The sequence below is a fragment of the Aplysia californica genome, unplaced genomic scaffold (genome assembly GCF_000002075.1).
Source record: "Aplysia californica isolate F4 #8 unplaced genomic scaffold, AplCal3.0 scaffold00249, whole genome shotgun sequence".
In the NCBI taxonomy this organism is placed as follows: Eukaryota; Metazoa; Mollusca; class Gastropoda; order Aplysiida; family Aplysiidae; genus Aplysia; species Aplysia californica.
In genome coordinates this window covers 199,460-214,557 of record NW_004797519.1, presented here as the reverse complement: position 1 = coordinate 214,557, position 15,098 = coordinate 199,460, and the positions used below count along the sequence as shown (strand labels likewise).

The window sequence follows — 15,098 nt, the reverse complement described above, 5'->3', positions numbered from 1 at the left end:
ACTTGCAAAGTAGGCTGCCCGCTAGTGATGGGCAGGTATCGATACTAGGTATTCGATACTTAGATACCTATAGGTATCGGTATCGGTACCGATACCTGCTCTAAACATCGATACCTATGTGTTATTTATCCCTGGGCTGCCAAAGCAAGTGACTTGGGCCTTGAGAATTTTTGGTTTATCAAAACAGATAAGTTTTCGTAGGGGGCAAGCGTTTTAAATTAATCTAGTGATTTTTTAACAAAAGAGAGAAGTTTTTCATGAAATGTTTCTAGTGATTTTGCAAAATCCTCACTGACAACCCTGATTTATCCTCATTGGTTTAATTTGAAGTTGCTAAAAATCTGGTAAATTGAATTGCCTTTTTAGAACTCTTGTGTTTTTATTTTCCAATACTAACATTTTCTGCAAAGTTGACTTTCCTCCCATACTTCACTTAATTTTTGTTTTTATTCTCATATTTGGGTATTTATTTCTCTCTCTCTCTCTCTCTCTCTCTCTCTCTCTCTCTCTCTCTCTCTCTCTTTCTCTCTCTCTTCCTCTCTCTCTTTTACAAATAATTTTTTTTGAGTCTCAGCTAAATAGTCACAACTTGTCTAGACACGATCACCTAAATACTTGGAAAAGTATAGTTGTATTTTGTCTTTACTTATTACCCCCGACTAAGTGTAGAATTCTGTGCCCCCGACGTATGTTACCAATAGCATTAAGTATCGAGGTATCGGTATCGATATCTTGAAAAAGTACTAGGTATCGAAATTGATATCTAAATTGTGGTATCGGCCCATCACTACTGCCCGCTCAGTACTCAGTCAGCGCTTTTCTTTGGGGATATCGAATACAATCAAATACAATTCAATACACATGCATAATAAGTACAACTTCAAATCGTTCTTAAATGCTCGAGTAATACTCAAGCTTAAGTTCGAACTACTCGAACAGTCAAATCAGAGACGTCAGTGACTTGACTGTTAGTCATTTTTATCCACAAATTAAAATTTGTCGAATTGTTATTTAAAAAAACAACAACACGTTTTCTGGGTTGGATTGTACTTTACCGGACCACCCGTCAGTGCCCGTGATTATTACCAGCGCCTGGCCTAGGCCTCTACGTGCGGACAAGAGGTAGATCTAGATCTAGTTCCGCGGGCGACTTCGCATACACGTAGAGCGCAATCCAGAGGCAAGGCGAGGTGTGCGAGAGGTGGTGTTTGAGGGTGGGTAGGGGATTTAACTTTGGTGGACCCATCGTGTATCATAACAACAGAAAGGGGGGGTCAGGGGGACCTGGCAACAATTCTAAAAACACACACACAATTAATGCAGACAGTAACATGAGCGGACCTTGGCGGTAAAAGGACAATAGGGGTAATTAGAGTTGGAACATGACAAGCCTTGCTTCGCAGCACTCGCCGAGTCGCGAGCAGGACCGGTCGAGGGGGGTGCAATTATGCAAATTTTACCGTTTTCTGTTCCAGATTTTTCTGGTAGGTCATTTTTTGCGTTAACATCCACCAGTTTAATTTTTAAAATAAAAAAAGACACTCGAAGACACACTTACTTTTTTCCCTTCTGCTTCTCTCTCTCTCTCTCTCTCTCTCTCTCTCTCTCTCTCTCTCTCTCTCTCTCTCTCTCTCTCTCTCTCTTGTTTCTCTCTCATTAATTTATTGAGTACATTAATCATTAATTATTTGTGTTCCTTTCCTAATTCGAAGTGCTGATCGAAGCATTTTCTCAAGTATTCCCTTCGACTCTAATCTGAATACTCGAGTATTCGACAAGTACTGTATTCTTAAATTTTAAATGACATTCGAATCCAAATTTCATGTTGCCCGTATCCGGTTCTTAAACGGTGTTGTCAAATATTGATGACCCCAACCGGCAATCAATGCTGTGTAACTGCGTAAAGTTGTAACGATAACTCACAGGGCACAGCTTTCTTTTTCTTTCTGTCCATGTTTGTACAACATTACAAATTAAATAGCACTCTGGTCGGAAAATGGAATAGAATTTTAATGAACCCGTCTAAAAAATTTGCTCTTCTGTCACTCACGAAAACTCGAAAATCAAAACAGCCTTCCTGGGTCCTCTTTTTTTTCCTTTGCATTAGAGCCAATCAGAACACATAACAATTAAGTGCGTGCACTTGCATGAGGATCTACATTGATAGTGTTGTACGCGCGCGCGCGCGCGCGCGCGCACGCACACACACACACACACACACACTCACACACACACACACTCACATACACACACACACACACACACACACACACACACACACACACACACACCAGCTGGTTGTGCTCACGTTGATCATGTATCATGTATGTTTGTGTGTACACCTGGCCTACACTTGTTTGAGTAGGCCTACATATTATGTGTGTGTAACTTTGTACTTTATGTGTGTGGGTGTGTGTTCGCTAAAATAAATTTAAGAACGTCATTTTATCTTGAGACTGCCAGTGCCAATCGACCACTAAAGGAACAACAGAAGGTGACATCGATTTTGAGATCACACTATAGCTCATTACACGTCTACACTATTTATCTGTCATATTGACGAACATTTAGCTATTCATGTATGTGCATCCGCAACTTGCAGGCTATAAGTATTTTAATGAGTGAAGTTAGCTAGTTAAAACTACCAAACAATATTTTAATCTCAAATCAGTAACTAGATCTATATAATAGAATTATAGAAATAAAACCTAGAGATCAAAATTTAAAATAATAAAGGCCTATTAGGTGGACGGCATTGAGAAAAAGAGTAGCGTGATTATTTCGCAACTTAATTTTTTTTCTTGTAAGTTTCATGAAATACCAGTTTCGAAAAAGATCCAATCGTGTAATTTGGAAGGGAGAGGATTTTCCCCCTTGGTACCGGGTAGTTTTATATTCACCTGTGTATTCACCGTTTGTCCCGTTGTCATGAAACTTCACTCTTCTATTTGATCAGGGCTACTTTCGTCAGCTTGCCAATTTGGTCATTCAGCGTGTCAAACAGAAATTTGACTAGTCAAGGAGAAAGGTGTTCAAAAAGCCCATAAATTAATCTCTATTTAAAATGTCTTGCGCTTTTCAACTTAAATGCTAGAATATAAAGGCTAGGAATTGTAAGTCAAGCTAAAAAAGAACGACTGGCTTGACAATAGATCTTAATTCACAGTCGCCTATAGAGCTGATACAATACACAAAGCATTTTCCGCCCCAAAAAACAAACAATAAAACTCAACAAATTTCCTATAATCATGCAGGATATGAAATGATAAATTAAGTATACAAAAGAAAAAAACAACAACAAGCAAACAAACAAGCAAAACAACAAAAGGTTAAAGGTTGAACTGAAAACCGGTAGAAAATCTGGCAAACATGGCTGATATATTGTGATATTATCAGCTGAATATTGAGAGACCTTATTTACTCGTTTGTTTTTTACTCAGGTTCAGGTCTTCGTCGTGTCAGTTGTGGATCCTGTTACGAGATTGACGAAGCATGGCTGAAAAAAAGCAGGTACATGAAAGCATTATAAAGATCTCTATTATGAGGTCGTTAAAGAAATGAAAGGACTTACTTAAAAAGTAGAAAAAGAAAAGTCTGAAAAGAATTTTAAAAGTTCTCTTCCTGAATCTGAAATAATTTCCAATTATAATCATAAATAATTGTTAACTCTTGGGGAAGATTGAAGAATACCGGACAATAATACATTGTGCGAGAATAGGGGGCGGAGGAAGGGATTGGGGGGACAAACTTTTGATGAAGGTAGTATCAATTGCCACCGAGTGACGCGGTGACAATTGATGCTGTAACCAAGTAAATTGGAGCTCTTTTGTGTTTGTGAATAGATCTAGCCTGTATGTGCTCGGTGTTCTGCATTCATGAACTTGCGACACAAGCCTCTCTCTTTGCCCCTCTGTGTGTGGGGGCGGGGGTCTCTCTCTCTCTCTCTCTCTCCCTCTCCCTAACCCCCGTCCCCCGGATTTATGTTCCCCGATATATATTATATTATATATAGAGGCGTATTTGAGTTTGTGTGCGTTTGTGGCGTACTTCTAGAATCACCTGTGTTGGTTCTACACCGAAGCATAGTATTAGTCTAGCCTACGTCTCATTCAAAACACGCCAAATTGAAGTTAGTAGCTCTAGATGTTCGTCCAATGAAATTAGAAAACAAATTGACCCACTTAGACATGAGGAGCCCGAAAGGATAGCCAGGAAACAAGACTTTCATTTTACTGTAAACCGAATCTTTCAAATGAGCTTGAATTTATGCAAAATGATATTCTCTGATAAAAATAAGTTTTTATAGATCAGATAGTTTTGAATACCATTCAGGGTTCCTGCGGCCTCCTTGAATTCAAGGAGTCCTTGAAAACTGCTTGAATTTGCATTCAAGGGAAAATGTCCTTGAACACTCCTTGAATTTGCATTCAAGGAAAAATCTCCATGAAAACTCCTTGAATTTTGCCAGATCGGACAGGAACACGTGTACAGGGTGACTGCCAGGCCTCGGGAATCCCGGGGGCCCATGGAATTACCCGGTCATTTGAACAAAATCGCTGAGACCCGGAATGCAACGGGAATTTGAAGAAATATGTAAATTGCCCCGTGAAAGACCCGGGAAAATACATAAACGTTCTCGAATATTTGAAAACCAAATCCGTTAACGTCCTTGAGTTCATTTTTGCGGGTCGCAGTTGTGATATAAAATTCATTCGGCCTTTCCCGGCCTGAGAGTATGTTATGGCGGCAACAAGTGGAAGTGTATGTGCGATACCGAACCTCGATCGGGAAAAATCAAGATCTACTTTCGCTTTCGTTACCACCTAGAAATTTGCCGGTAGGACCTATAGTAGTCTGATTGCGCCACATTTGTAACATGCAGGTTCTGCATTACAAATGCTGTGTCGCCATGAAAATAAATCGTTTGTCCTGTGCTGTCACTTGTGAGAAAAAAAGAAAGAAAAAGAAAGTTATACAAGCTTCTTGTCGGGCTCGCCATCGTGACCGGTCATTGAACCTGTACATTTTCGTCACATCGTGAGTATCGCGATGGTTGAGGTCACCAAAGTTCATGCAAAGTCTGAGCGCTGCAAAGTATAGGACTCGGGAATGGGGGGATTATTGTTGTTTTTTTTAAAGACGCACGCGGAGGAAAGGGGGGGGGGGGGGGGGTGAAGGCAACACCGGATGACAAAAACTAAACTTGGAAGCAGATTTTACTTTTCAGAATTTTGATTACTACTATCTAGATCTCAAGCTCTCTGCAATGCGCGCGTTGGTGCAGGCCTTGTATGGAATCGGAATCTGTCATACTCAAACCTTGTAAGCCGTGTGTTTGTAACTAAAGGGTTCCCGTTTCATTGGGTAGGGGATAGTAAATTATATGTACAGTAGTCTCCGCCTTAGATCCCACCGCTTACGATCCCGGTTCGCTTAAGATCCCGCTGTTTTAAGAAAACAGAATTTTTACCATACAAAAGTCACCACTAAGATCCCGCTCTGATTCACTCTTAAAAAGGTCTACATTCAGCTAAGATCCCGCATTTCAGATTATAATTTGCGGAACAAAAACTCGGGCGGGCACAGCCGATCAAACAAGGGGGAAAAGTTGAGATCAATAAACTGTCCGTCGCGTCAAAGATCAGCCACTATCGTGAATGTGATCACATACACGTTGTAAAACTCGATGAAGCGATGCAATGTTTGCCCCAGACGGGATCACACCGAGATGTGAACTGACCGACACGTTTGTTTTCCCCCCGTATCGCACTCGTACCTGAGCTCTCACCCTAAACTTACATCACTCGCTGGGTGGGTAGGGCCTATACGTTCGCTCCAGGCAGGATCACATCGAATCGTGAACTCTTCCCCGACCATTGCAGCAGTTGTCTGTACTCCCGAATTTGCGAGACAGACTGAATTTTAATTGGTGTGTTCACAACGTAATGGTGTGTAACGACAAAGGCCGTTGGGGGGGGGGGGGGGGGGGAGACTCGGTCAGAGATGGCAAGCTATAAATTTTCGACAGGTAAAGGGGAGGGGCAGCTGGATAAGCGTAGATCTTGAGACTCATGATAGGATAATTCGTGAAAATGGCACGCCTCATGCCACCATGCACTGTGATATGTCATCAAGGTTAACCACACTTTGCTCGCCTTATGCCATAAACCCACCAAGGGGTCACGTCAGTTCATTTTAGAGTGGAGGGAGACCATTTTTCCGATTGTGAGCCTTAACATGGGACACCACAGATTCTTCCCTGGGTTCGTCGGTTAAGATCCCGGTTCGCTTAAGATCCCGCATTTCTTGGCTCCCGAGCACCGGGATCTTAGGCGGAGACTACTGTATTGTATTCTATTTTTGAGCTTTCTCTTCAAGATTTGCAGATTTTCAGTGTCACTGCGTCTTGCCCTCCCACAGTTGTTACACCTCTCACACTGAATAGGTCTACTTGAGACATTCATGTTATTACTCTATTTTTAGTTAGAGTAATAATTTTTATCTTTTACGTTTATTGTATAAACCTTGACACCCAAACTGGTTCTTGACAGTGGATATTCTGGTTCTAGGCCTTTTCTGAGGCTCAAAGCAAGATTCATTTTTATATAGTTTATATAGGGGAATATGATGAGGGGAAAATATAAATAAGTAAGAACTGACTGAAATACCTAAGTCACAGTATCCCAGTGCCACACTGACATGTTGCTGACTGGAATGTACCTACATGCGTGCGTGCACACCATTCTGTGTATATATTAATAAATAATATATAAATGAAGCATGCACTGTCATTGGAGAATGGATGAGGCCCCCCCCCACCGGAAAATTGAGAAGCCGGTTGGCAGTCACCCTGCGAACAGTTTTTGTAGGGAAATCGAAACTATGATATGATTCTTTTCGGACAAGTGTAGACCTTCGAAAATAGGTTTTTGTCATGAATTTCTTGACCAAATCTCCTTGAATTTTAAAAATTTCTCCTTGAAACCTCCTTGAAATCTCCTTGAATTTGGTGGGAAGTTCATGGCAGGAACCCTGACCATTGTGCAGGTAAAAAGAAGAATTTGAGTGCAAAACATATGGAAATTGACCTACTATTATATAATTATCCTTTGTAAAGGAAAGACCACAGTTCGCACTGGGTCACCACAGTCGGCGTCCATTTGTTGTAAGTTCCTTGGCCAGATCGTAGAAACCGAGGAAGGCCAAGGTCGAATTGCTTGTCTTATTCGGACTCGAATTCAGACTCGAGAGTCCGAATAGCCTCATGTGGCTGTTCTGACTCGAGTCCGAATAGCCGCGGCCTTAAATTTAACTGGGGGAATCGTGTATTCCTAAGGTTGTCGAGACATCTAGGCAAAAGTAGTCCTAATCGGCTGGTCCAGTATACTTCAATCTTACCGACTCTTGTCCTGCATCTTGTGCTGAGTCTCAAATCTTATCAGCAACCTATTACATCCGACGCTCCGGGTGGGCCGCGGGGGTCCCTCAGCGTGTACTGTTGGTGTACAGTGAGCGGCCCTGGAAACGTGTGTTTTCGCCATGAATACACCGTGGGGGGTGTTAATCAATGTTGAAAATAACACTCTATACTCTTATAGCTTTCTATTTATAAAACGTTACGAACACATGAATAACCCCCTCTCATAAGCTGATAAGACTTTACGAGTAGTTACGCCCATTCGAATAACCTTTTTAGACACTCTTGTTGGTACGAATGATCTTGGGTTCGAAAGGGGATATCAATTTCTGAATGTTTTGCTCTCAAATTGTTCTTTTTACCAGCACAATTGTATTCAAAACTATCAAATAAGCTTATTTTTATCAGGTGTAGTATTATTTCATATAAAATCAGGCTCATTTGAAAGATTTTATTTAGAAAAATGGAAGTCTTGTTTCCTGACTATCCTTTCGAGCTCCTCATGTCTAAGTGGGTCAATTTGTTCCAATTTCATTGGACAAAGATCTAGAGCCACCGACTTGGTGTGTTTTGAATGAAACATATATGCCTAAGTTATGAACCAACGCAGGCGGTTCTAAAAGTAGGCCACAATCGCACACAAACTCATGCTGATAACAGAACATGGATGATGCTCAGCGCGCGTGCGCTGATCCAGGGTCGGACTGACACAGCAAGGTGCCGAAATAGGCTTATCGGGGAACATAAACCAAGCTCCCGCTGGACCAGGGTTAATTGTTATACCCAGGGCCCACTGTCATGATTGTTTGGGTTCGGTTTGGCTTGATAGGCGGGACTGGCTAGATTGAGGGCGAAAAGCGAACGCCATGGAACAAAGCGAAGGAAGCTGACTCGCTGAAGATGACCCTAAAAAACAAACACATTTGTTTTCAAGGCCGCAAGTCGGGCGATCGGTTTGTATAAGAGAACCGATCCCCGTATGGGCACAGGTTACCTACCTAATTTATAAAATTGGTAGGCATGACTAGAGTTATCCTATCGAACCCTGAACTTTTCCCTGCCTTCACCAAGGAACTGGACATCTGGAATGATCTCTTCATATCTTTCTGAATTAAAACAAAATTAACTCCTGTTCTGCGTGTGTGCCGAGATTCGAGTCTTATAAGTAACTTCTTACACCGGACGTTCCCGGCAGGCCGCCGAGGTCACTCAGCGTATACTGTTAGTGTCCAGCGAGGGGCCTTGGAAACAAGTTTTTTCGCCGTGGCTATGAATACCATGGGGGTGTGTCAATTGATGTTGAAAATAACGCTCTATCTTTTATCACTTTTCTTTTATAAAGTGTTACAAACACATGAATAGCCCCATGTCATAAGTTAAGTCATTACGAGTAGTTACGCCAATTCGAATAATCTTTTAGACGCTTTTGTTGTTACAAATGATCTGAGGTTCGAAAGAATATGATGTAGGTCAGTATCTGAATGTTTTGCTCTAAAATTTTTCTTTTTACCTGCACAATGATGTTCAAAACTATCAAATAAGCTTAAATTTTATCAGGTAGATCATTTTGTATAAAATGAAGCTCATTTGAAAGATTTTGAATAGAAAAATGAAAGTCTTGTTTCCTGGCTATCCTTTCGAGCTCCTGATATATCTAAGTAGGTCAATTTGTTCTAATTTCCTTGGACGAACACCTGGAGCTCCCAACTTGGTGTATATTGAATGAGATGTACACCTCAGTTTCAAACCAATGCTCGCAGTTCTAGAAGTAGGCCACAAACGCACACAAACTCAAGCAGACTGACACACACACACTCCTCGAGCTGTGGGAATACGGGACCTGGTCATCGCACAGATGATGCTCGGCGCGCTTGCTCTGAGCCAGGGCTGGACTGATGTGGGACCGGACAGAAGGCGAGGTGCCGAAATACCCTTATTGGGGAACGTAAACCTGGCACCCACGGGACGCGAGTTAATGAATAACTTGGACTATTTTTCAAAGCAAAATTATAGTCTAAATATTAGTCAAAAGATTGCTTCTGCAACTGCTAGGCTATCCCATTGAACAAATAAACTAGTCGTCTTTTTTCTTTTTTTCATGTACTTTAACTCTTTCCGGATCGACGTGAGTCCACTCCCCTTGCGGACGTATCGCCGTTATATTGGCTACGATAGGATGCCTCAGTATTGTTTTGTTTTAATATGATCCATCATTTATAATTACTTTTTGTTGTTATTGAAAACTTGGAAAGGATTTAGGAAACAAAGACATCTAGTTTTACTTTGTAAAAGTGGTGGTTTGGCAAAAAAATGAGTGAATTAGTTTTTGCGGTCTTGCATCAACAAAACGATGTAACCAGACTCAGTAGAAATATGATAACTCAAACAAAAATTGGAATATCGCTTTCAAATAAAAAGCTGCGCCTTCAGAAATTTATAGATTATGCTCTTGGCCTGTATATTGTAAGATAGCTATGTTGATTTGCTTTCCCATGTTTGGTGAATGTAATTTTTTCCGTCAAAATTCTAACCCTTGTATACTTATGTTCAAAATTAATCCTTGTTTCATGTTGGAATGTATTCCATATTCAGTTTCCTTCAATTTGATATATCTTATGTTACGTTTTGAATGATGGTTATGCTTATATGAAACTATTTTGTAAATCACCTGTGTAGCCAAATCGAGCCACAAGTTAATTACGTCTAGACCCCAAAAAACTACGTCCGGAAAGAGTTAATCGCTTTAATCAACTGAAGACTAACTTCTTACGGCCAGCATTCCCCACGGGGTGCCAGGATCACTCAGCGGTCAGAGTGCATGCTGCAGGAGGTCCTGGAAATGTGTGTTCTCACTGTGAATACTGAGGGGATGTGTTAATAGAGGTACGAAATTACTGCCCTATTTTTTATAACACACACAATCTTCCTCTATGAACAAGTGTTACGAAAATATGAATAAACACCTCTCATATGGTACGAGTGGTTGTAATGCCTATTCGATTGCTGCTTTAGATGTTATTGTTGTTACAAACGATCTGGGGCTCGAAAGAAAAAAATAAAGATCAGTTTCCAAACATTTTAGCTCTCAAATTTTTCTTTCAAACTACACAGTGATTTTAAAAACCATCAAATAGGATTACTTAAATCAGGTAATATAGTTTTTTTTGGGTAAAATACAGCTCATTTGAAAGATCTTGGATTGAAATGGAAGTCTTGTTTCCTGGTTATCTCAAAGAAAAAGAAAACTGCATCTAATTTGTCCAGATAGTTTTTATTTCATCAATATTTTGAAATGGCAATGTCTGGGGGTTACACAATTTTTTTGTGCACCCAATTTATAATAAAATCATCTATCACAATGCAGGGGTGACTGACTTAATCCGTTATAGCTAAAAAAGTATCTCACATAACTTCACCAAATTTTTAACGAAACAAAACAAGTGGGTCATCTGTTAGCTCGCCACTTCCCGTAGCTTGCAACCGAAAAACACAGGAGATATCAATCAATAAAGCGAATCCCGTAAGTACACAGGATTATTAGGCTCAAGTGAGTTAAAAAGGTTCAAACGAGACGTAGAATGTCTTTGGGTTCACAAGTAAAATACAGTCAAACCTGCCATGACGACCACCTGGCAATACAGCTACCTGAGTACATTTTTACTTTCACTCCCACACACAGAGGCACTGCTATTGGGGGGTCAAATGGCCATATTTTTCGCTGCAGATCACACATAAGGCTACTTAAATTGTCGCAAATCATTTATTTTCAAGAAAATGTCAAGCTTAATATCAAAACATCGAATTATGCTTACCCCCCCCCCCCCCCCCCCCGAAACCCCTGGATTAGTCTAAAGCATGGAAGTTTTTAGGCAATTCGAGTAAACGTATATAATATATGATTTAGTTTGAATAAAAACCATTGAATATTTCAAGAACTATTAATTTGCGTCCGATATGAAGTCAATATTGATGTAAAACGAGGCCACTTATTTTAATTAACCAACAACCCCGAAAACATGTCAAAGATTGCCATGCAAATCTCTTATCACCTAGCTCTTTGTCATGAATTATGTATCAGCCCCTGACGCTATCATGGTCTAATTGTCAGGATGAACAATCGATTCTCCTGCCATTATTGTTAGTCCCTCCAATGAATGAGCTGATTATGTTGCCATCTGTCCGATATCTGCCTTCAGATCTCGTTCCCAGATGGATCTGGTTCTTCCCTTTCTCTTGGTTCTTCCATTTTAGGCTTTGTCTTGTCACATTGCTTCCTGAAGAGTGTGCTTGATCATCTGTCCTTTTCTTTATCTCATGGGTCATTTGGTTGTTGTTTGGTTCTCCTCTTCTATAATGCCTAATTTCTGATGGCATCAGGCCAATGGATTTTCATGATCGTTCACAGGCAACCATTGATGAAGGACTGTAATTTGTTTTCTGTAGAATCTGCTTTGTTAGTTTCTATATTTCCGATCTGTACAACAATATACAATATATGTGTGTGTGGCATTGTGGTGAAATCAGGGGCTTTGCAAAATAATGAAGTCAAGGTCATGGAAATGTTTCCGCAGCAATTTCGGAAAAACATATAAATTTTTTTTGGCTCAACACCTTTTATGTCCATTAAAAAGACACATTTAATTTCTGTGTGGATTTTACTGAAAAACGTGGATCAAAGCAACAAGAAATGTAAATGTGCAGTTTCAAAGGACACTCAAGCTTTGCGAATCATCAACTGTGGTGGCCATTTTCATGCTAATTTTACCTCTTGCACCTGGCGACCTTTACCTCCTTCAATCACAAAGATCTTGATTTTTCTATTCAAGATAGATGGGGGTGTTGTTTTTTCTATCAAAAGAAAGACAAGCTTTAAGATAATACCAATAACTCCATATGCCCAAAAATTAACAAGTGCCTGATTTCATCGTGTTGTGACACATATTTGTATTAAAAATCCTGATCATTTTACTTGTCCTGATGCTTCCTGATTTCCAAATAGACTGCAGTTGTTGTAGAACTTCCCTTGCTTTTCCATGTTTATTTATATGAATGGTATTTACGTATAAAAGTGTTCTACTTCATTTCTGAGAAATGTCTTAGAATGGCATTGATGGCTTTGACATATGAAGGAGCATAGTGTTTTGCTCTATCTTAGATAAGGAGTCATAAAATGTTAGGTGTTTAAAGGTCTGGGTGTATTATGCTGTATGGTTCTGGCCTAACTGAGGAGAAAAGTGTTTGTTCTAATGAAATGTTTGTCTTGCATCCATATTGTTGTTTACAAGGATTATGAATGCTGCTTGTTAGTCTATGTAATTCACAAAGTAACCTCTTTATGCATGCTTATACTTACTTTTTCAAAAAAATTTTTTAAAAGTTATTAATATACAGTCGAACCTGCCCTGACGGCCACCTCTGCTGTACAAATGGTCACTTTCCATTTCCCCCCTTGCGTTTTTTCTATATAATTTAACTGTGTAAGACGGGCACCTGTCCAACGCGGCCGCGGCCACCATATTTTAACACACAGCCTCTACCGCACTGAGCAAAAACACCTGTCTTAGACGGCCACCTTAGTGACTCCATTACGTTTTGTCATAAATTGTACACTGGCCCCGGGCGTTGTGGGTGAGCCGTCATAATCCAATCACTTGTTGTTGTTAGGTAGTCCCTCCAACCGATCATGTTGCATAGGCCCCTCCGACTGTTGACCAATAGCTACCAATTTTCAGCTGCTGGTGAGGTAAGCGTGTGATCCCTCGTAACCCATAAGCCCCGCCCAGAACTCATTTCTCAAATCGTAAGTGAGATGAGTGGTCACTGTTTACCCAGTCTGTAACAAAGTAACAGAGGACGTCAACATGAACTTGCGACTGAAGCGTCGCTCATTTTCTGAGTGGTGGCAACCCACGTCTTTGTTTTAACATGGCACTCGGTCTTCCTCGTCCGATACATTTCGTTTTATTGTCACCCTTGCGCAAAATCAGCAAAAAAATAAAAATAACAAACAAAATACAAACCAACAACAACAAAAACAACAACATCAAAAACAACAACAACGCAGCTACTTTCGATTGGGACTTCAGATGGGACTGGTTTATTTTCTTCATCTTGATCAGTCCTGCTTAAGACGGCCACCTGTCTTATACGGTCACTTTTCTCCTTGACAATGGGTGGCCGTCTTACACAGGTTTGACTGTATATCATTTATTATTTATGTTGTTTTCATGGAAGTCTGATCTGTAAAATGTGTTGCTTTATGTGATGTGGGCCACTGGCCTTAAACACTGAATAAAATACTGACCTACCTCTACACTTAATTACATAAAGATTGCCTGACAAGCATTCTCTTAAGATTTATGGAGATCTTTTCCTTTTAACATTTTCACCTCTTTCCTAATGTCCACAGAAAAGGAAGAGAGTAGACAATGAGAATGGTGATGCAGGAGAGCACAATGAACTGCTGGCTCTTGCTGCAAATCCTGAGGAAGGTATGCATTCATTTGTTTCCATTGTTGAGAAAATGGCCTTGTCTCTTATGTCTTTGGCATGTTCACAGCCTATATTTTTCTGAGGATGTCTCTTGAAAGGAGGTACCTAGGTTTTATTGCATTTCTAAGCTTGAGAAATTTGTTTCAATTTCAATGACATAAATCACCCCATGGTGCTGTGAACCGTGAGTTATGATATTCGAAATTTTGATAATTTGAACTGATTTAATCATATAAACAACATTAGTCATTCATTTGATCCATCTCTCTATCATTTGTCTGTGGCTTTTTTGTTCTTCCTCTGAGAGTGACTGTCATGCATTGATTGTTATTCTACAAATGCACAAACTTCTAATTGATAGCCAGATGACGAAGTAATACAAAGCTCTTATGATTTACTGTCATTGTAATTTTCTTTTGTAGCAACGTTTATTTAAGTTTTTCTGAAATTAGCCAAGAATTAGATAGTTTCTTGAAAGATGAAATGAATACTTTTTCCTTTTTTTTCTCCAGCCATGAACTTGGTTGTATTTCTCCGGGATAGGACAGGCGTCCATTTCTCCCTGGAAGAGGCTTATCTGACCCGGACAGACAGTCTGCTTCATTTGGTCATCCATGAGCAAGGTCTGCCTGCAGAGGCACACAATGTCTTCAGCCTTTGGTTGGTTTCACCTTTGATGGGTAAGTTGACTTCTCATATGATAGAAGTTCATCATGTCGTTGAGCGTTTACTTATTTGGTAATCAGTTTTTGAAAGGCAAACTGTGAAAAATAAGATATAGTAGGAGAGAGCTGATCTGACTATCAAGCTGCAGAGCATTACAACTGACCTGGTAAAAACAGCATGGGATGCTCAAATCGTATTTGTCAAAGTTGGACTATCTCATCATACACCACAAAGAAAAAGAAACTGGGTAAACTCAAAGGTAATGCAGCTGCTAATTTGTTCTTTTAAGAGGAACCAGATGACTACCCTGGGGTTAACTCTTTTGGCACCAGATAGTTGCACCGTAAAAATTCCCCTGCGAGGTGGAGTAATTTTCTATTAATATGTCATAAAATTGCTGGTCATGTTACAAAAACAGATGAAATCAAAAGAAAAGCTAACACATACAAAACTATGTCGTGCACCAAAATGTTTATAAGGTTTCCAAAACAATTTAATTACAACAAATAATTACATCTGATCT

General features: G+C 40.0%; 1 protein-coding gene across 1 annotated transcript in view; it reads left to right on the top strand.

The window, feature by feature from the left end:
• Positions 1–3,363: 3,363 nt before the first annotated feature.
• Positions 3,364–15,098, top strand: part of LOC101857881 (putative FERM domain-containing protein FRMD8P1) — a 31,045-nt gene continuing 19,310 nt past the window's right edge. The window contains exons 1-3 of the mRNA XM_005100480.3: positions 3,364–3,510; positions 13,827–13,908; positions 14,422–14,589. Of these exons, the coding sequence (XP_005100537.1) occupies positions 3,493–3,510; positions 13,827–13,908; positions 14,422–14,589 (268 nt within the window). The 5' untranslated portion in view covers positions 3,364–3,492. The remainder of the gene's footprint in view (positions 3,511–13,826; positions 13,909–14,421; positions 14,590–15,098) is intronic.